A 21,039-nucleotide genomic window follows, 5' to 3' on the forward strand; every position below is an offset into this window, starting at 1 on the left:
TGTTCACTGACCTATCTTTTTTTATTATTATTAACCAGATAACAATTTTCTGGGGCACCAGCACACCTCTCATTGTATGTTCTGGTAGATCGTCGGTTCCCTTAAGAATAACACAATTCGGCAATCGGCTCATGGCTTGAGGGAAACGCGAACTGGCGAATAAAGCCGACGGCCCGTACTTACGCAAGTCCTCCTTACGTAAGAACGTTCCCCAATTACAAAGGCTCTTGGTCGATCGCCGCACATGTACGGTCCCTCGGGAATTGCGCTTACGTAAGTGAAATATTGTGAATACATGCTCAGTGCCGGTATAAAGGGGGGTGCTACTCGAAAAACAAATTATTATTAGTACTAGAGAGTTGAAAATATTGCCATTCGTGGAGTCTTTTATGTAGATTTCAAGTATGTCATTAGTTTTTGTGTAACTGCTATATTATTTTTGTTATGTCCTACACAACTGAAAAATATAGTGATCTTTGGAGGCACTTCCTTGTCTATAAACTTTTTCACAAAAAGCATCACGATGTGGCTTATTTATCTCTTTGCAGACTGCACAGTGCCGATATCTATCCAAACTGCACGTATAATTACTGGAACTATACAATAAAAGATTAGTCAACTTCAACTAACTTTTTTCGCAATCCCTTGAAATTAACCTTGTGGACTTATAATTTTCCTACACCAACGAAATTTGGTATACATACGCTTCAAGATATGTGGAATGCTGATACCTACTTCAAAGCGCAATATCTCTCGGCAGTATCTGCGCAAGTGCAAGGCTATATTTCATAGGATTGTGTAAAAAAAAATAAGGTGTCCTAATTTCTTTAGCATAGTTCCAGTAATTGTACATACTGTTAGGATAGATAGCGGCACACTGCGGTCTACAACGAGCTAATAAGCTACAGCACGACGCTTTTTCTGAAAATTTGATACACAAGGAAGTGCCTCTAAATTTACTATATTTTGCAGTTGTGTAGGACATAACTAAAAGAATGTAGTAGTTACACAAAAGCTAATGCCATGTTTGAAATCTACATAAAAGACTATGAATGACAGTATTTTCAAATTTCTAGTACAAATAATAAAAAAAAACTTTTCGAGTAGCATCTCCCCTTAAAAAAACTTTCAAACGAACGTTTCTTCGTTAGTCAACGTTAGGTGTTTGCCGCTTTTATTAGCAATCGTCCTCACAACCAGTTGGTCGCCTTGGCGATGATGACAACGTTTACGAAAGAGAGCTGAGTTTTGCGAGTACCAACCCAGATTTTTTTACGTAGTCCGGATTTTTCTCAAGTCGTAGGCAGGAAATATATCCCACTGTTCTTGCTCCCTCTCTCACACACACGTGACGTGAGCATTTCCTGCCAATGAGCAGACTATCGTGTGGGTGTTGCACTTTTGCCCCTCCGTGGATGAAGAAAAAATAATACCGGTCAGGGTCGTGTCTGGAGAATACTTACCAATGTTTCTTTTCTCCGCAGTGCATGCGGCTGCCGGCACGGACTGCAGCACGGGACTCCAGAGAGTGCGACGCAAATATATAATTTATTCTTCGATTTGCACACCCATTTTGGTCTTGCACACAATGAAATGAACGATGCGGGCACTTGAGTCAGGCACGAATGTCCTCTTCCACACTACAAGTAATGCACGTACACTCACTAGATGTCGACACAGTATAAAGAGGCGCCACAATGTGCCCACCTATTCCGTGAGCACGTAATCCGCGAACACAGCTGTTTGTACGAAGCTTGGCAGCGGTCTCTGACTGACGGCCGCACGCGGCACGGCGGTGGTGCGCACGACGAGCGCGCGCGGTCACCGTTCTTATAACAGCTGCGCTCCCATCTGGATGTTGCTCAACTCGTAGACAATTGAAAAGCCGAAAGCGCAATTTAAAATACGTAATCTTCAAATTCGCTCCCTCGTCGTTTCATACCCTTCGCGCCGATGAAGCGACGGCTGCTTGTCGCCTATCGCTGCCTTGAGTTGACTAAATTCACACATAGCACTACGCGTGCATACAAATCAGTCGCTGGATAACGACCCCCTTGCGCGAGCAGTTTACAAGCAAAACAGGAGCAAGACAAATTCGAAGTCTCAGTAGACCTTCGCGAAATGCATATCGAGCATTATTGATCCTCAAGTGTACGGTAGTTAAGTGGATGGTCCTGTTGTGGTAGTCATCCCACTTCCCACCTTTGTGAAAGTCAGTGCACGGCCTTTACGAGTGCATAAAGGCTCTCCGTTTTGTATAAGTAGTTCAGAGACGTAGATTAAGAGCATCATTTTGTCGTTCCTAGTCCAACGAATCAAATCCGAGGTTGTAAGTCTTCACAAGTGCGCGTCCATGGACGGTTGTAAGCAACGACAATTGATTCAGAGCCTGCGGTAAGGACGGTACGATCTCCAAGGCTGTCTGGTCTTGAACACTTAAAATGTTACTCTCTAGGAAAGAAGTCACACAAGACAAAGAGGGTCACATCAATTTCGCAGCACGCAGGCTCCAATGTACCAACATTTTTTTTTTCCCTTGCCAACACATTTGTTTGGAATTGTTTATTTTTGAAGACGAATTATAGAGGTAAATCGGGAACCATTCGCTGCAGCTTTCTTTTTATTTTTCATCTGTCGTTGGACACCGCAGCAATTATGAACGAAAGATTTACGATGCTACGAGTGTTGGTCACTGCTCTTTCTTTACCGGGGAAATACGGTGCAAGGTTCAAGAAACTGTTTTCTTCAAGCAGGATCAAAAATGTTCGATGGTGTCAAACATCCGAACGCAGCAATGCGGTCTGTGACGCGGTGGTGGTCTTTGAATCAATCCTGACTACACTATGTTCTACAACAAACACGCAAATACAAAATGAACCAGCATTGTTGCATTTCGTGCTATTTGGATTGCGGCCGTTGTGGCCCGTGTTCAACAGCAGACTATAAACCGAGTGTAAGCTGAAGAAAAAGAGTAGACGTTGTTCTCACGTTGAGTTTTAAAAAAAACAAGAAAGCATCCATAACAACCCCAAACAAGTTCTTTTTTCATTTTGTGAAGGGTGCTAATTATAAACAATCACTAGTTATTCAATAATATATGCAGACGACACTTCCAGCCTTAAAATATTAGCTTTACAGCGTAGTTGCGGCTTTAGCTTTCGATGTCAAAACCATATAGAGAGATCTACCTAGCACATGCAGTGATGCAAACCATTTAACAGGTGCTCTGTTTCCTCTCCCTTTGACTGAACAAAACCCTATTCAAGACGAATGTGGCCACTCATGCCGATAAAAAAACTTACAACAGCATGCCGCCACGTACTAGAAGGAATAGAGCGCCAATGCAGTACAAACTATTACCATTCGTTTTTTGTTCTGCACTAATCATATATGTCGCGCTGACAGCCAGATCATGGTATAACGCCGTAACGACATCTGGCGAAGGACGAAAATGGTCGAAGTTGAAAAGACGAGTTTGAATCACCCTTTCAAAACTGCTCATATCGTCTTAATTGCACTTTAGGCCACCTATACGACGCCTTATGTTGCCACGAGCTTTTTCTTTTTTCCATTCATCAAGTCCTTAAGCAAGAAAAGCAACTATCATCCCTTTGTTCTACAAATAGCCGACGGAGTATTTCGCTACATTCGTTGTCTTAAGCTCACTAAACTTGCCAGCTACATTACTTCATTCTAAAAGGCTACAACACGTTGCCATCCGGTTACGCACAACGAACAGGGCTAATTGCTCATCTTCGTTTGGATCGTGCGATGCGTGAGCTAGCTCACCCTGACACTCAATGTTTATAACGGATACCACCATTTGAACGACTTCAGTCTTTTAATCTCTCTCTCTATCTATCTATCTATCTCATCTTCCAAAGGATTTTCGGGTGGCAGGTTTACACGCGCGACCACATTCTTGCAGCATCGCTAGGTTGAAAACATCTAACATGTGCCGAAAGTTCCTCGTTTTATGCCAAAATGCGTGCGCGGCGCTGTTGCGCCGACGATAGAGCAATGAGCTTTCTGAAATACTATAGCACCAACAACTAACTTCGCCACTAATTGTAGACACCGAGCACAGAACTGCGTACGTACTGGAAGGAAGTGACTGAAAGCAAAGTGAGTGCTTCAGTGGTGACAGTGTTGACACTTTGTTACCCTACATATCGCCACACTGTTTACAGTGACGCCTCATTTGAAAAAAAAAAGGAATTGTGTGCAGAGCTGACAGGCGCTCTGCTCATGATTTTCTCGGCCTCACATCTGCATTCTCCACGCACATACGTCTGACGATGTCTAGGTAAGATGGTGCAGTTATAGCGGATGGTCAAGGTCTTTAACCGTCCTATAGGAATAAGTGGAAGAGCTTGTCTGTCCTCTCCAATCCATTTGCCTTCCTTCCTTTCTTACTTTTTTCATTTAGTGGTTTGTTGTTCCCCGCCGCTGCGCGTCCACAAAAGCCATGGCGCTCGCACAAGTCGTTGGGACGGCTTGTCACAAGGAAACATTTTTTCCTGCTGGTAGTGAATCTGCAATACCGGTGGCACACGCAACCAGTGTTTTCTGACCCCGATGGAAAAAAGCATGTGTGTTGGCAAATTAAAAATCGCATATGTGAGGGGAAGTTAACAGTCAGTGTATCCCAGCTGCCAAATGGAATCATGCTTTGTTTATGTTCAAATCACTGGGCTGGATAACTAACGTCGGCTTTGAGGCCAGTTCAGCAGCCAGTCAGATAAGTTTGCGCGACAACGACAGCACAAATAGCGAAAATGTCGCTTGGTTACGTAGGCGTCGTCCTCTTCCTCCCTCTGACGAGAAGCACCAGTGAAACAATTGCCATAAGTGCCGTCTTTCGCGAGAAAATACCTTACGCAAGAACAACAACGACGAAACAAACGCCGTGCCAAGACAGTCACTAATCAATTCCTTAAATTAAAAAGCAGTTCGGGTATTTTTTTTTTCCTCCTTTCAGTGTGGAGGTCTATCACACTCAGCAGCTTGCACACAGGTTGCGTCAGTCTCTACACAACGGAGCGCTGCCCTGTAATATGGCTGCACTGCCAGGTGATGGCGCGCTGCTGAGCCAAGCTCGCTCGCTGGGCGGCTGACGGGGCTGGCGCAGTCGGCGGCGCTCACGGTTGGGACGTCGAGTCACTGGGCGCCGCCGCGCCGCTCTCGTCCCGACGTCAGCTGGACAGCTCCAGGGGGTCCTGCGAGGCAAAGCAACAGGCGAGTATGTTGCACCATTACATTTGTGGGCATAAGCCGCGAAGAATCTGAACTCGGTCAAGAAAATATGCACATGCCAAATCACGCGCGCACGAAATACGCTGAATAATGCACGCCCAAAGGTGGCACCACCATCCACGTCACCTTCGGTCGCCTTGGAGTTAAGCTTTCATCGTACCGCGAAGCTGTATCGACGACAGCGCTGGTCATTGTCATTCGCGAGGCAGCTGGTTTCGTATCACAGCGGCCAGCACAACAGCGAACTGTTGTTCCGTGATGCAAAACAGGCGCCCTAATTCACCGCGTCTGTCCATCGACACAACTCAAACCTCTGCCAAACTCTTCGACCCTCCCCCTCCAAGGCCGACGGAAATGGCGCACCTTAGGCTCGCTATTTCAGGTGACACCACCACCGCAACATGCCCAGGCGGGCAAGTGCCTGTATACTTTTGGAAGGGCCCTGAGGCTGTCCACAAATGGAACTGCATCCTGAAAAGTCCGCGTTAAGTTAACTTGCTTAGTAGTTGGCACTGGACAGCAAATACTGCCGCGCAAGTGAAGTTTTATATGGCGTGACCCTCAACTAACCCTCGCTACCTCTGCACTCAGACCCGTATGACGGCAGGAAAAAGAAAACTGGCAGTGGTTAAGACGAACCACTGTCCAATTGTGTCCACTGTCCACTGCACAATGTCATTAATATAGTATTGTTTAATGCCGTGACAACATTCCATGAAATCTACGCTTGTCCTCGAAAAGCAGACAATGTATCATCGCTGACGCACTAAATGTTCTTAAAAAAATATCAAAAATCTACCGAACTTATTCAATTAAAAGGCCGTGAGATGCGCTCAATAAAAATTTAGGAAGTTCCTTCGATGACAAATCGACAAGCGTGGAGATACTATCGACTTTCTTTTGGCCTAATACGATTTCAATAAGGGATCGACGGAAATTACGTGGGCAGGTCGAGTCACGCTTAAAACAGGTTCCATTATTAGAAAGTTTTAGCTGACAGTTCACGGGTCAGTTCCGCTCAGACGAGCGTATCCTAACTAGTTGCACACAGGTGCTCAGCAAGAACGTTAGTGTGCGTATGTACGCACAACGTTCATGCCGGCAGGGAAAGAGAGCGCTGCCCTCGCTTCAGTGAAGAGCCGATTTAGGGGAGCGACGCTACGCCACCCACTTGGTTTCTTCGTCATTCTGCGTCCAAGCTGACTGCACGTCGCTTGCGTCTCTGGTAAACACGCTATGACGCGCTTAAATCAACGCGATTCTCTACAGTGCCTCAGCGCGTGAAATGTGAGCGCAGCAGATCGCAAGCGACGCTCAGCTGAAACTGTTTTTTGACAGCTATTATAGAAAAAACGTATGCGGAATAATGGCAATGAGCGAGCACGAATTCGCTTCCACTTTCATCATGATGACGGTATATTGAACACAAATGATGGGTCTCATCTAAAGGGTAGGCAATAACGCACTTCGGTAACACTGCCCTTATATGGAGAACGTATACGGAACTTTTACCGAAACTCAGCACTGCCTGAAAGCCTTCAGACCAAGCATTTCACACGCGACAAAAAAAAAAAAACGGCCTATTTAACTGCCCATTCGCGGGCCCAAATCAAAAGGAAAGGCAACGATAGCCCAGTGGTCGGCGCATCGGATGCGCGGACATATTGTGCTGAGAGAGACGCGAGCGAGCACAAAGACGGCTCGCTGTACGAACGAGCCCAGCACCCCCGGCCGACCGGAGAGTGAAGCGCCGAGTGCAAAGAGAAAGGCCACTGCGAGAGGCGTATCTGGAAACGGCAATAAGCGCTGCACACTGCTCAAGAAGCGCGAAGGGGAGTTACAGGAACATCGGCTGGCAGAAGAGAAGCAGAAAAAATAATACGAAGACGCACAAAAGCCATGCTCGTCGACTTCAACGAGCCGCGCCAGCAAAGCCGGGCCCTGCTAGTCATTTCGTTCATTTCTTCCTCTTTTAAGCGCACTCGTGTTTCGTCCCTTTTCTTTTGCTTCGTTTGTCTCCGCGGCTCGTGGAGCGTTCCTCGGCCGCCGCGCATTCTCCCGCCGCCCGAGGGAGGAAGCAGCAGAAGAGTCGCCGGAACAGGTGTGCGTGTTCAGCAAGTGCACGCCCGGCAGCGGCCTGCCCGCTCCTCTCGCCCAATGCCTTCCCCCTCGCCGTCACGGCTCGCGAGGCGGGCGGCCCGGTCGGGCGCTCGCTTTGAACAGCTGGCTCGTTTGCACTCCGCCGCCGCAGGCTCGATTCTGGGCCCTGCGCCTATGCTAGCCGTGCGAGCATCTCATTTCACGACGCGACGAGCTGACTTGATTCTTTTTTTTTTTCTATAGGTATCTCTGCTCATTGCCTCCGCTTCGCCATCAATTTCTTTTTTCTGCCGTCCCTCCGCTGACATCGAACGCAGGGCGCTTCGTGTTATGGTGCACGCTAACTGCCTTGAGCGTGCTTGAAAATCTCGCGAGGTGTCCGATTCCGTTATAAAGCAGCATAGATCTTCGCGCGACACGCAGTCATTACCGGCAATTTCGTACTACCAGCAATTTTATTTTTTCAGTTACGACGCGTTGTGGGACCCCGAAAACTGCAGGAACAAATTCTTACGAATTCTCTCTCTTCCTCCTTAATTCTTCAAGGTAATTTCAAAATGGTTCATTACACAGCCCAGTTAGCTGGCCAGTAAACCACCGACGCAGGACGTCCCAGCTAACGTTAGCCAGCATCTTAATATTTTTTTGCGGATTGAGCTATGCAACGTTGTCCGCAGTCACCTTGCGCAGCTCAGGATGTATTTTGTATTGTGCGTAACCAAATAATTATCTAAACTTAACCGCATTGTTAAATGTTTTAAGGCTATGTTTAAGTGAAATAAAAATGCTGACCGAACTGCCCCTAGTCAATGTCCCACTGTAAAGTACCCCTGTTTGCATGAGAAAATTTCGACCGCCGTCGATAACATGGATTAGATGGGACGAATGGATGGATGGATGGATGGATGGATGGATGGATGGATGGATGGATGGATGGATGGATGGATGGATGGATGGATGGATGCTATGAGCGTCCCCTTTGGAACGGGGCAGTGGTTTGCGCCACCAAGCTCTTGTTACTATATTGCCTAATGTCTTACCTATATTAAAAAAAAGGAAAAAAAACACGAAGAATCCCCATCCTCAAAATTTCTGAACCCCTATTGGTAATGCGTAGAGTAGATAACTGTTGGGCCATTAGGGTGACAGAATGGGCACCAAGAGAAGGGAAGCGCAGTAGAGGACGACAGAAGACTAGGTGGTGCGACGAAATTAGGAAATTTGCGGGTACTAGTTGGAATCGGCTGGCGCAGTACAGGGGTAATTGGAGATCGCGGGGAGAGGCCTTCGTCCTGCAGTGGACATAGGACATAAAACAGGTTGCTGCTGCTGATTATGATGATGATGATGATTGGGAACTTTGTTTTTGTACGCCCCCGTTCATTTCGGTACTACCACCAGTCTTCCAATCGCCTCTTACTAATCTCTATTGCGGACATGTTTACTCTCCTCCCCCCTTCGAATTGTTTGTGCTACGCTCCCTCTCGCGGGGACTTCCTGGTTGAAAAGAAAGCGTGCGAGGACAACGCTGGATGGCTTGCGCGCTGCCACCGCACTGTCCTCGAGCGCGCTGTGAACGAACGTAACTTGGCTATGTGCGCCCATCAACATGGCAGGCGGCGCAGCTTTTGTGTCAGCCACCCTTCCAGCCGGACTCTGCCAATCAGCGAAGCTGCACAATGAACCGGACCGCAGGATGATCGGTCTCCGTGCATGGTCCTTCATACGATGCTTCATGCGTACACGGAGTAGGCGTGCGTGTACGAAGGCTCCTTACCCCGGATATACGACGCATGCGAGGCCAGCACCTCAACCCCTTCAACCTCTTGTTTGCTGCCGATTGACAGGCGAAAAAAAATTGAAAAAAGGAAAGTGAAAAGGCGTGAAATGGACACGGAAGAAAAAGGCACGTATACACACACAGCTAATGCACCTTTTTCGTCCGTGTCCAGCTCGCGCTTTTTAACGTTCCTGTGGATTACCAACGTGCCCCAAGTGCCACCCTCCTGGTGAATAAAAAAAGCAAGAATCGCTTTAGGCCATTAACGACGGTGCTGCCAAGCGGTGATCAAGGCAATTATTTTTCACCTCACCAGTTTGGGGTATTGTGAAAACAGGCATTCGTCGTCTAAAGACCGCTAAACTCTAACGACCTTTTCCGAACACAAGCCCAGGAAATAGTTGCAGCGCTTCACTGCGAGAGAAGCCGGCTAGTCATAATTGCTCAAAAAAATATAAAAAAATACGGTAGTTCCTCGGTGCCGCAGGCGAGCATGAACTAACAATGTCACGGTACTCGTTTGCGTGGTTCGTGCAGTTCTAGGGCCGTCTGAGCGCACTGTTGTCGTGTTCTATTCAACACACACAAACAAACAAAAGAAATTTACGGCTAATCCAAGGCACTTGGTAAGGTTGTCTAGGCTAACCTAAGTTGTCTTGAACTGTTTGATTTAGATGATTTGCGGAGAGACACATGATGTGTGCAATTGCATTTTATCTCCAACTTTTGCGATAGTTTACGCATTTGCTTAAATGCAAACACAAGTTCACACTCGCCTCATGGTATGCAACGTGGATGCAGCGATGACCTAGAAGCTAATGCGACGTTTTGCGATTGGTGAAAGAAGCACTGTCAGCAGAGGTGTGTATACAAAGTGTGAAACATAGCGGCGACCTGTGACAGACACGTGATCAATCAATCAGACCTACCGCGAGACCTACGCGAGCGCGGAGATCTCCCGCTGAGTCTATCCGGCGAGATGTCCTTTGTAAATTATGCTTGTCTTGAAAGTGTCCTTTGTGATTCCCCTCTCTGTGCCGCAGTTTTGTGAAAGACACACTGCTTCGTAGAATCGACGACACACCCGAAGCCAAACCCAGAGAAGTAGTCAAAGAAGCTATAAGTTCACGTGCTACACTTGAGCGACTGTAACTATCGGGACTGCGCGGCCTGCAGGATCGGCTCGCGTTACGAAGCACATTAAAACCATTGCCAGGACGCACATCGTGCAGTGGTGTGCGGGTCTGGCCCCCAAGTCACCACCTTCGATTGCACACAGTCTCCGGGATCGGGTCCACTTTACTGTTACAACAATGTCTGTGGGATCGTCCCGCTTTGCTAGGCAAAAACAGGCTGAAAATCGAGGAAGAAGAAAGGGGAGGGGTAGCAACGAAAGCTTCGCTGTAAAATAACAGCCTGCGCGGAAGGTAACCTCACAAAACCGACTGGGTGCTTTCAACAGTGCTCTAAACATTTATAATTTAACAAGAACAAAAACATACATACTTAAGATGATCCATTATATTTGCCTAATTAAATGGTTAGCCAGAACACAAAAATATCCTGCGTTGCGCGAGGCAACTGTGAACAGCAGTTGAACATTCTTACCGGCGTAGGTTGCATTTCTTGATAGCCAACAAATGGTAAACGCGACATTCAGCCTTGTAAATGTCCTATGTGATTTCCCTCTATCTGCCACAGCGTTGTGAAAGACACACTGACTCGTAGAATAAGCATGCACCGTGGCCCCCCATTTCACTTTGCAATATTCTTTTATCAAGTATCGTGATACCCACGCATCCTCACATCGCACCTGTTTGTGCTATTATTTTATTTTGTTTTAGTAAGCGCTTAATAGGGCAACATTCGATTACCACTGCAGAATATTTTTTTACGTGCGCCGCATATTGCTTCCGGAAATATCCATTTCGCAGAAGAACGTTGACAATTATTGGCACACATGATTGATTCGCTTTCAAATTCAGGCATCGAGGGCACCTAATTAGTTTCGACAACCTGGAGCTCTTTAAAGTGCACCCAAAGCTCGGTGTGTGGGAGCTCTTGCATTCCACCCAACCTGAATGCGGACGCCGCTGACAAGGGCATCTATATAAATATCTATATATGTGTATATATATATAAAATGTACATCTATGTAAATATTTATAGATGTTGACGTTATATTATCCCAGGTATTTCTGATCACCAGTGGTCAGACCCATTGTCGGAACGCTGTCTTCAGCGATATTCTCTGTTCTACGTCAGTCAATCCCTTTCGTGTTCCTACGAACCTCTAGTATCTGAGGCACACGGGCGCACTGATGAGCTTTCAAATGGACGTCGATAACGTGCTTTCGTTTGAAATAGTCGTCGTCGTCGTTATTGCGCAAGCGCAGCAATATGCACGCAAAAGATGCCCTCTCCAGGCACCCTCTTCCGCACTTGCAGTCAGTACCTGCGGCTTTCTAGTGTTGCGTTTCGCCTGCGACACGCGGTTTTGCCGGCGCGACTGCGGCGGGGCGGCAGACATTTTGGCCCGTGCGGCGTCGCCGCAACGCTCCCCGCCAGGCGTTTCCAGGCATGTTCCGATGCCACGTGTCTTCATGTGCGTGTGTGAGTGTATGTGCCATTGTGCCCGAACCAGGCGATGCGACAGCAGGGGTCACCCTCTCCTTCCAGTCATTGTGCCTGAACCAGGCGATGCGAAAGCAAGGGGTCACCCTCTCCCTCCAGTCATTGTGCCCGAACCAGGCGATGCGAAAGCAAGGGGTCACCCTCTCCTTCCAGTCTTTGTGCCCGACCGGCGGCAGTGTGCGTCACCTTAGCCCATTGTACACTCACGTGCTCGTCTATTGAGGGGTTCCTTCTTGCCCTCAACTGCGAGAGTATAAAAACAGCTGCCCCCGGACGCAAAAAAGAGGGCTCCGATTTCTTCTGTTGAGTAAAGTGCTCTCCCGTCTCTCTACTTCGGTCAACCTGACCGCCAACTCTTTGCGATGTTAAAATAAACAAGTTATTTTGTTGTTACCAGTCGACTCTTGCTTTGCCGGGACCTTCGGATGCTTCCAGTTGTACCCCAGGCCGCCAGGCCAACGCTACCCTTGGGGCTTGCGACCCAGGTACAACCACGGGCGTCAGCGCCGAGTTCTCAACAACCGATCGCACCAGCGGTGCGATCCAAACATCTGGTTGGCAGCGGTGAGATCGCCTCCGACTTCAAACAACTGTCTGCCAGCGGTGAGATCGCGACAACGGAGGCCAGCGGCGAAGAGATGCAGTTGACTGTATGCTGAGCAGCTCAACGACGATCCGGGAGCAGTGCAACGAGCCCTGTGTGACGACTGGTTGCCTGCAGCGGAACGACTGCGCGGAATTCCTGCCTGCGAGGTTTGGTGAGTGCGGGACTTTCTTCTTCTGAGCTTTGCCAGGCTTTTGTTAGTGTCAGAAACAGAGCTGGTAATTGTGGTTGTCGTTGCTGCCTGGTTAGTTTGCGGCAAGACAATAGTAAGCAGTAGAGAAAGCAGCATTCAGAGCAGCCATGGATTTGAAGTCGTTGCGCAAACCGAAATTGTTGGAGCTTGCAAGAGAGTTGGGTCTGGATGTCTCAGACAAACTAAGAAAACCTGAACTGCTAAAGGCTATTCTTGAGTTAGAGGCTGAGGATGACGAGCTGTCGGAATGCCTTGAGACCATTGAAGAGAGGGAGACTGCAAAAGAAAAAGAAGAGCGTGAACGTAAAGAACAGAAAGAGCGAGAGCAACAAGAGCGTGACCGTCAACACGCTTTGGAAATGAAGCGTCTTGAGGTAGAGATGGAACGCGCTCGTAATGGAAGTCAGGCACACGGTGCAGGAGAACGCGTATTGTTCAAAATGACTGACCGGATGCGGCCGTTTAAGCTTGGAGAGGACATTGGTTTGTTCCTGGTTAACTTTGAGCGAACGTGCGAGAAGCAGGGGTTCTCTCGGGAAACGTGGCCACAGCGCTTGCTCACTTTGTTACCCGGCGAGGCGGCCGACGTAGTCGCTCGCTTGGATAGAGAGGAGGCAGAGGATTTCGACAAAGTAAAATCGAGTCTGCTAAAAAAGTACCGGCTGTCTGCGGAAGCGTTCCGTCGGAAGTTTCGGGAAAATGAGAAAGGCAAAAGTGAGTCATATACAGAGTTTGCGTATACGCTTATGTCAAACATGCAGGAGTGGCTCAAAGAAGAAAAAGCGTTTGGTGACCACGATAAAGTTCTGCAGTGTTTCGGGCTAGAACAGTTTTATAGTCGGTTACCTGAGAACGTGAGGTACTGGGTCTTGGATAGGCCAGACGTTTGTACGGTGGCTAAAGCCGCTGAGCTAGCCGAGGAGTTTGTGACGCGTCGGGCTCGCGGAGCTAAGGACGGTCAAAAGGGTGAATTTGGCTCGAAGTTTGAGAGGCCGAAGTTCACACCCATGAGAGCAAAGGGGAACACGCGTAGTGCGGATGCGAGTGGAAGCAGTGCGACCGAACCTAAGGAGACGGCGGCAGCCGAAGCCGAACGCAGAAAGCGGTTCGAGATGAGGCAAGCGCGCGTTTGTTATACGTGCCAGAAGCCGGGTCACTTTTCGGCGCAGTGTCCGGAAACAACACCAAAAGTTGTGTTTTTTTCAATAGGCAGCACTGACGAGAACATGAAGCTTCTCGAGCCTTACATGCGAGACCTCCTCGTGAACGGGAAAGAGTGCCGAGTGCTTCGCGATTCCGCAGCTACGATGGATGTAGTTCACCCGTCTTATGTAGAACCCCATATGTTCACGGGCGAGTGCGCGTGGATCAAGCAAGCCGTGGAAGCTCATAGCGTGTGTCTGCCAGTAGCAAAGGTGCTTATTGAAGGACCTTTCGGAGCGCTTGAGACAGAGGCGGCAGTGTCATCTATGCTGCCACCCCAGTACCCGTACCTATTTTCAAACAGGTCCGATCACCTCCTGCGCGAGAAGGGGCTTTTGTTTGGTGAAGCTAGTGTTCAGGCCTTAACCAGATCGAAGGTTCGGGAGCTCGCTGCAAAGGCGGTAGTTGCGGGGCCGACGTTATCAAACAACGAAAAAGGGTCAGAGGCGCAGCAAGCTGATATTCAGAGCACGCCCGAACTGAATAAACTTGAGTCTGTAACGTTAAAGGCGCCAGATACTGGAGAGGAAACGCCCGACACGGGAAAGTTAGAAGAGCTATCTACTGATTTGCTCATCGCGCCTACGTCAGACGGACTTGATAGGTTGCTAAAAGTCAGCCGGTCGGCTTTGATAGCCGAGCAAAAGAAGGATGGTAGCCTAGAAAACATACGCTGCAATGTCAAAGAAGGTATCGCCAGGAAAACTGCGCGTTTTGTGGAAAGAGGTGGAGTCCTGTACCGGAAGTATCTAGACCGCCGAGGAGTGGAGTTCGATCAGCTGATCGTGCCTCAATGCTATCGTCAGGATCTGTTGCGCTTGTCACACGGGGGTTCGTGGTCCGGACACCTAGGAGTTAAGAAAACTAAGGACCGTCTCTTGCAAGAGTACTATTGGCCAGGGTGTTTTCGGGACGCAGACCACTTCGTGAGGTCATGTGACACCTGTCAGCGGGTGGGCAAACCAGGGGACAAATCAAGGGCGCCGTTGAAATTGGTACCTATCATAACGGAGCCTTTTAGACGGCTCGTTATTGATACAGTGGGACCTCTGCCGGTAACAGCCACGGGGTACAGACACATTTTGACTGTGATCTGCCCAGCGACAAAGTTCCCTGAAGCAGTGCCGCTTAAAGAACTCAGCTCAGTTGAGATAGTTAATGCACTACTGTCCATATTTGCGCGAGTTGGTTTCCCTGCGGAAATCCAATCAGATCAGGGCACAGTGTTTACTAGCGCTTTGACGACAACTTTTCTCGAAAGGTGTGGGGTAAAGCTGCTACACAGCTCAGTGTACCACCCACAGTCGAATTCCGTTGAGAAGCTCCACTCCGTCATGAAGCGCGTGTTGAGAGCGTTGTGTTTTGAACATCGAACTGACTGGGAGCTGTGTCTGCCTGGGGTGATGTTTGCATTAAGGACCGCGCCGCATGCAGCTACGGGGTTTTCGCCAGCTGAACTGGTGTACGGTCGCTCGCTTCGGTCTCCGCTTCGCATGCTTCGAGAATCGTGGGAAGGTAGGGGCGACGACCCAGTCGTGGTGGAGTACGTACTTAAGCTCCTCGAACGCTTAAGAAGGGCACAGGAGTTGTCAGGTGAAGCAATGACAAAGGCCCAGCAGAGGGCCAAGGTTTATTATGATCGGACAGCCAGGGCCCGTCGTTTTGAGGTGGGCGATGAGGTCATGATATTGCGCACATCGCTAAACAACAAACTAGACGTGCAGTGGGAGGGCCCAGCACGAATTGTTCAGAAACTGTCGGACGTTAACTACGTGGTAAGTCTGCCAGGAAAGCGGAAAGCACAGCAAGTTTACCACTGTAATCTGCTCAAACCTTATAGACAAAGGGAAGCAGTGGTGTGCATGATGGTAAACGTTCCTGAAGAGCTTCCGGTCGAGCTTCCGGGACTAGGCTCAGTGACGAACAGGGAAGACACCGGTCAAGTCATTAGTGACTTAGTCAGTGGAGCATCGCTGTCGCCGGAACAGAAAACCGAACTACACCAGCTATTACAAGAGTTTCAAGGTCTGTTCTCTGAGAGGCCTGGTAGGACTTCTGTACTTACTCATGATATAGAACTTACCTCCCCAGAGCCAGTACGATCCAAGGCGTATCGGGTGTCACCCCGCCAGAGCGATATTATGGAGGCTGAGGTAAAGAAAATGCTACAGCTCGGTGTTATTGAGGCAGGTGAGAGTGATTATACCTCCCCTTTGATTTTAGTTGAGGTACCGGGCAAGGAACCTCGTCCTTGCGTCGACTACCGCAGGCTTAATTCCATCACTAAGGATCAAATTTATCCGATCCCTAACATCGAGGAGCGCCTTGAGAAAGTTAGTAGCGCTCAGTTTATTTCCACCCTAGATCTTGTCAGGGGTTATTGGCAGGTTCCACTTACAGAAGAGGCTAGTAGGTATGCGGCGTTCATTTCACCAATGGGAACATTCCGTCCTAAAGTGTTGAGTTTTCGTTTGAAGAACGCGCCATACTGTTTTTCAAGCCTCATGGATAAAGTGTTGCGGGGACAGCAAGAATTCGCTTTACCGTATCTAGACGACGTAGCGATATTCTCCGCATCCTGGTCTGAGCATATGGCACACTTGCGGGCAGTGCTAACCCGCCTGCGCGAAGCGGGCTTGACAGTAAAGGCTCCTAAGTGCCAGTTAGCACAGGCCGAGGTTGTCTACCTCGGTCACGTGATTGGTCAGGGTCGTCGCCGCCCCTCTGAAATAAAAGTGGCCGCTGTGCGAGACTTTCCGCAACCGCGCACGAAGACCGATATTCGGTCGTTCTTAGGTGTCGCCGGCTACTATCAGAGGTACATCCCCAGGTACTCTGATATAGCGGCTCCCCTGACGGATGCTCTAAGAAAGTCAGAGCCTCAAACAGTCGTCTGGGACGAGACAAAGGAAAGAGCTTTTAGCGCCCTAAAGAGTGCCCTAACAAACCAGCCTGTGCTACGATCGCCAGACTATACAAAAGGGTTCATTGTTCAGTGCGATGCTAGTGAGCGAGGCATGGGCGTTGTACTGTGCCAACGGGAAAAGGGAGAAGTAGAACACCCCGTCCTGTATGCTAGTCGTAAGCTGACCAGTCGTGAGCAGGCGTATAGCGCCACCGAGAAAGAGTGTGCATGTCTCGTGTGGGCCGTTCAGAAATTGTCATGCTATCTAGCCGGCTCGAGGTTTATCATTGAGACGGATCACTGCCCTCTCCAATGGCTGCAGACCATCTCTCCCAAAAATGGCCGCCTCCTGCGCTGGAGCCTCGCTTTACAACAATATTCCTTTGAGGTGCGTTACAAAAAGGGGAGTCTCAACGGTAACGCCGATGGCTTAAGTCGAAGCCCCTAACGTAAGAATCAGCCTCAAAATTGTTGGTTACTGATGTTTTTCTTCCTGAGGGAGGATTTTTTTTAACATATTGCTTTTGTTTAGTGTTTCAAAGTGATGATATGCTTTCTAGTGCAATTTTCCAATTTGTGGACGCGTTCTGAGTGATGCTAGACTACTGTAAGGAACTAGGCAGTGGTATAAAAAGGGGAAAGAGCCTGGCAGGGCTTAGTGAGGGTTGTGCCGTGCTTGCTGACTGAGCGGTTGAGTTTCAGCGTAGTTCTAACGCTTGCCGGGAACGAGAGCAAAAATGTGAACTCTCCCGAAGTCACTTTGCAGTGTCCCGTGCGAACCTGAACGAGAGAACGAGGCCTTCTCTGTGCGCTGCGCTCAAGAAACGTCGAGGGACGCCCGACTTCGGTTATGAGCATCATCGAGCGACATCCCTCCGGACAGCGGATGCAGTCCCCTGTCCATCGGGATCTCCTTCCCCCGGCGGGGCGGTCTGTTGCGTTTCGCCTGCGACACGCGGTTTTGCCGGCGCGACTGCGGCGGGGCGGCAGACATTTTGGCCCGTGCGGCGTCGCCGCAACGCTCCCCGCCAGGCGTTTCCAGGCATGTTCCGATGCCACGTGTCTTCATGTGCGTGTGTGAGTGTATGTGCCATTGTGCCCGAACCAGGCGATGCGACAGCAGGGGTCACCCTCTCCTTCCAGTCATTGTGCCTGAACCAGGCGATGCGAAAGCAAGGGGTCACCCTCTCCCTCCAGTCATTGTGCCCGAACCAGGCGATGCGAAAGCAAGGGGTCACCCTCTCCTTCCAGTCTTTGTGCCCGACCGGCGGCAGTGTGCGTCACCTTAGCCCATTGTACACTCACGTGCTCGTCTATTGAGGGGTTCCTTCTTGCCCTCAACTGCGAGAGTATAAAAACAGCTGCCCCGGACGCAAAAAAGAGGGCTCCGATTTCTTCTGTTGAGTAAAGTGCTCTCCCGTCTCTCTACTTCGGTCAACCTGACCGCCAACTCTTTGCGATGTTAAAATAAACAAGTTATTTTGTTGTTACCAGTCGACTCTTGCTTTGCCGGGACCTTCGGATGCTTCCAGTTGTACCCCAGGCCGCCAGGCCAACGCTACCCTTGGGGCTTGCGACCCAGGTACAACCACGGGCGTCAGCGCCGAGTTCTCAACAACCGATCGCACCAGCGGTGCGATCCAAACACTAGTGACAATCAACCTCGGTTTTAAAGAAGCGCGTATATACTTGGATTCTGATGGTGCAGGACGCATCGTAGCTGGTGAGCCACAGCAAGTGTATGCGTACTGCCGGCATCAAAAGATTACAGTGCGTGAGTTGGGCGAAAAACTTTCGAATTTTTTGTGCCTTCAGAGAGTAAAACTATACAGCACCAAGCCGAAGGCATAGTACAGGCAGCAAATGAAGGCTATTATTCACGAAATTTCTTTTTCAATCATACCATCTGCGATTGGATATCGCCGCGGCGATTGCCTCGTCAGCACACTGATCGCTATCAGGAGTGGCGGATGCCCAAACACCAGCCAATCAGAAGAATGTCTTACGTAAGAGAAGTTTTTGAATACCCGCCCAGAGTACATAAGGTGTACCCGTGAGCAAAAGTATATGGACCACAGGGTCACCGAAAATACTGAATTTCTGCGTCGTTGACATGCATAAACTGAAATTGACGAGTTTACTGGAAATTACACAATGTCAAGTTTTAACTGCAGTCTTTAAAGCGACACTAAAGGTTACTATGAAGTCAAGTTAAAGTGATAAAGTAATGCTCTAGAACGTCTAAGGTGTCAATATAATCGCGAACAGAGCTTTAGTAACCGGTAAATTGAGGTAAATGCATGACACGATTTGAGACCCCCCAGCGACATTCCGCTACTAGGCCGATGACGAAGGCACTCCTCATCGTAATTTATGTCACTAGTACTCAACTACTCGTATTAAAAAGATCATTTCATTAGGTTATAAGACGGAAGAAAATGCTACTTGTCTACTTCTGTTCCATTCTAAGAAAAAATAACATTTTGACGTTACCCTTCAGTAGTATGGGTGGTCGAAAGGTTTCGTTTTCGCTCGACTCTGCGCGCTCGACTCTGCGCCGCGCGCGCTTTGGAGTTTCAGTTGTTTCGTTATCGCGTCGTGCTGCGTTGGTTCTGCTGGCTCGCGAAACTTGCATTTGGAACAAGCAGCGAGAATGCCACGTCCATGTGAAGTCGTGGGATGCGCGAACGGTCCGCGGAACTTGGCCAAGGGCAGTTGCAGCGGCGAATCCAACGTTGCTTATCACTGTGTGCCAACGAGTGAACCTCTCCGTTCGAAGTGGTTAAGTGCCGTACCTCTGCCACAGTGCGTTGGCAAAGAGCCGAAAAATCGCATAGTGTGCTCGCTGCACCTTCGTCCAAAGGATTACGAGCTCAACGCCGATTTGCTGAAGTCATGTGGAGTACCTTTCAAAGCAACCCCTTCCCGTAGCGCTGTTCCGTCGGTCTTACTTGCATTCTCCGAAGCGCAAGAACTGCAGGTCGAAGACGGGGCGGTGAGTGCGGCATTTGGCTTTCACGAAGGAAAAGCTACAAATGTGCGAATATGTACAGCCATGACATACAGTTGCCGTCGTAGTAGTACGCAACGACGCCGGCAGCGCGAGCCCTCAGCGGCAGGTCATGTTCATCAGGGCTTTAATCGCTGAAGTCGAGCCTAGCATCGCGAGCCAATGTGTGGTTGTCGGGGTCGTCCATTGCAACGAGCGTCAAAGTTGGCGCCATAAAATAAAGAACCAGCTTATCGTTGCGCGCTTTCTTTTCCGCTAGCCACCATTGTTCCGCTTTCGCACTGCTGTCGGCTCTGTCTTGGTTCTGTTTCTGGCCGCGCGTTTGCGGTTTCGCAGAAAAAGCCGTAGCGCCGTCTGCGGGCGCCGTTTTACTCATCAACGGCGCAACGTCACTATGAGACCATGACGTCACCACTCGTCGATCGGAAGGCGGGCGATTTGAACTGCGCTAGAGTTACGCGGGCGCTTCAGAACGCATTTTCTCTTAAAATAAGCCTCTTATTCGCATGAAACAAGCGTTTCGAGGTTTTTGGGATGGTCTTTCAACAGTCCACGTTGACTTAATGTTGACTTTTAGTGTCCCTTTCCTTTTAGGTTACATTTACAGACAGAGAAGGAAATGAGCTTTATCGCGCAATATCTGGTCCGTACACTATTGCTCACTGGTGTACGTTCCCAAACTGATGAGACATTCAGCTTTTTTCTTAGATCCGGCCAACGCCGGTAAGCATTTGACGCCGATAGCACACCAATTTTATTCGTCCTGCAAGTTCGGAGTCAGAGAGTTGCAATTTCGATTGCATGAAAAATTATTGGCTGTGACAAAAACTTTTAACCTGCTTTCTTCCATTCAGGGCCAGACATTTGACTTTGCACTTAAACAAAGTGACAGCACGCTGGGATCGCAGAAAGTGCTTCGCACGCAGTGAAGAAGTCTCCTCGATATCAACCACGCGTGTGTCAGAATTTAGACCAAATGGAGGAGGAGGTTTGCATCCGTTGAGCGGTCACCGGTAGCGCATATGAAGTTAATCTACAACCAGCGGCCGGTCACGGCATTTCGAACCTTCGACGGCGACACAAGGGCCGCGCACGGACACTGGCTGCTTCATGGATACTGCTCCATTCTCGACGGCCCTGAGGACTTTCTGGCTCCTGAGCCACGCGTTCCTCATGCTGCAAGGCAACGCGCACACGATAGCCCCGCTCGCGTTCATTAAAGCGCCGCGACGTTCCACTCCGTTAACTCCGGTGCGCGGCCACCCGCGGGTGCCTGCGCGCGCCACGGTGCACGTTCCGCTTGAAGAGGTGCCGGGAAGCGAGGCGGGCACGCGCTTCCCAGATGCCGCTGCCT

General features: G+C 49.3%; 1 protein-coding gene across 1 annotated transcript in view; it reads right to left on the reverse strand.

Moving 5' to 3' along the window:
• Window positions 1-1,529: 1,529 nt before the first annotated feature.
• net (atonal bHLH transcription factor 8-like protein net) overlaps window positions 1,530-21,039 on the reverse strand; it is a 29,503-nt gene continuing 9,993 nt past the window's right edge. The window contains exon 2 of the mRNA XM_075698080.1: window positions 1,530-5,219. Within this exon, the coding sequence (XP_075554195.1) occupies window positions 5,196-5,219 (24 nt within the window). The 3' untranslated portion in view covers window positions 1,530-5,195. The remainder of the gene's footprint in view (window positions 5,220-21,039) is intronic.

The sequence above is a fragment of the Dermacentor variabilis genome, chromosome 1 (assembly GCF_050947875.1).
Source record: "Dermacentor variabilis isolate Ectoservices chromosome 1, ASM5094787v1, whole genome shotgun sequence".
Classification (NCBI taxonomy): domain Eukaryota; kingdom Metazoa; phylum Arthropoda; class Arachnida; order Ixodida; family Ixodidae; genus Dermacentor; species Dermacentor variabilis.